The following is a 316-nucleotide window of genomic DNA, read 5'->3' on the forward strand; positions in this document are numbered from 1 at the left end:
GCTGCTGCTGTGGGTTCCTTTGCTCCCGCTGCCAGGCGGAATTTCTCCCGTTATTCTACATATGTCTCCTTTGCTGCTGCTGCTGCTGCTGCTGCTGCTGCTGCAGCTTTTCGAGCGGTGTGTGGTTCAGTACGACCGCCTCTTCAAGCGCAAGGCCTTCCTTGACAACTACAAGTAACTACGCTGGCGTCTGTTTGCTGCTGCAGTTGCTGCATGCGCTTGCTGCTGCTGCTGCATAGTTTCTTTTGCTGCTGCTGCTGCTGCAGGCCACAGTGTAGCAGCTACAGCAGCAGCAGATGAACCAGCAGCTGTCGCT

At 56.0% G+C, this 316-nt stretch overlaps 1 protein-coding gene across 1 annotated transcript in view; it reads left to right on the forward strand.

Moving 5' to 3' along the window:
• The window catches only part of EMH_0085370 (uncharacterized protein), a gene marked incomplete at both ends in the record, with an annotated part of 1,375 nt that extends 1,197 nt beyond the window's left edge, over positions 1-178 (forward strand). The window contains one exon of the mRNA XM_013500903.1: positions 131-178. Coding sequence (XP_013356357.1) covers positions 131-178 — 48 coding nt within the window. The remainder of the gene's footprint in view (positions 1-130) is intronic.
• Between the last annotated feature and the right edge of the window lie 138 nt (positions 179-316).

This window comes from Eimeria mitis, genomic scaffold, assembly GCF_000499745.2.
Source record: "Eimeria mitis Houghton genomic scaffold, Emh_scaff6012, whole genome shotgun sequence".
Lineage (NCBI taxonomy): Eukaryota > Apicomplexa > Conoidasida > Eucoccidiorida > Eimeriidae > Eimeria > Eimeria mitis.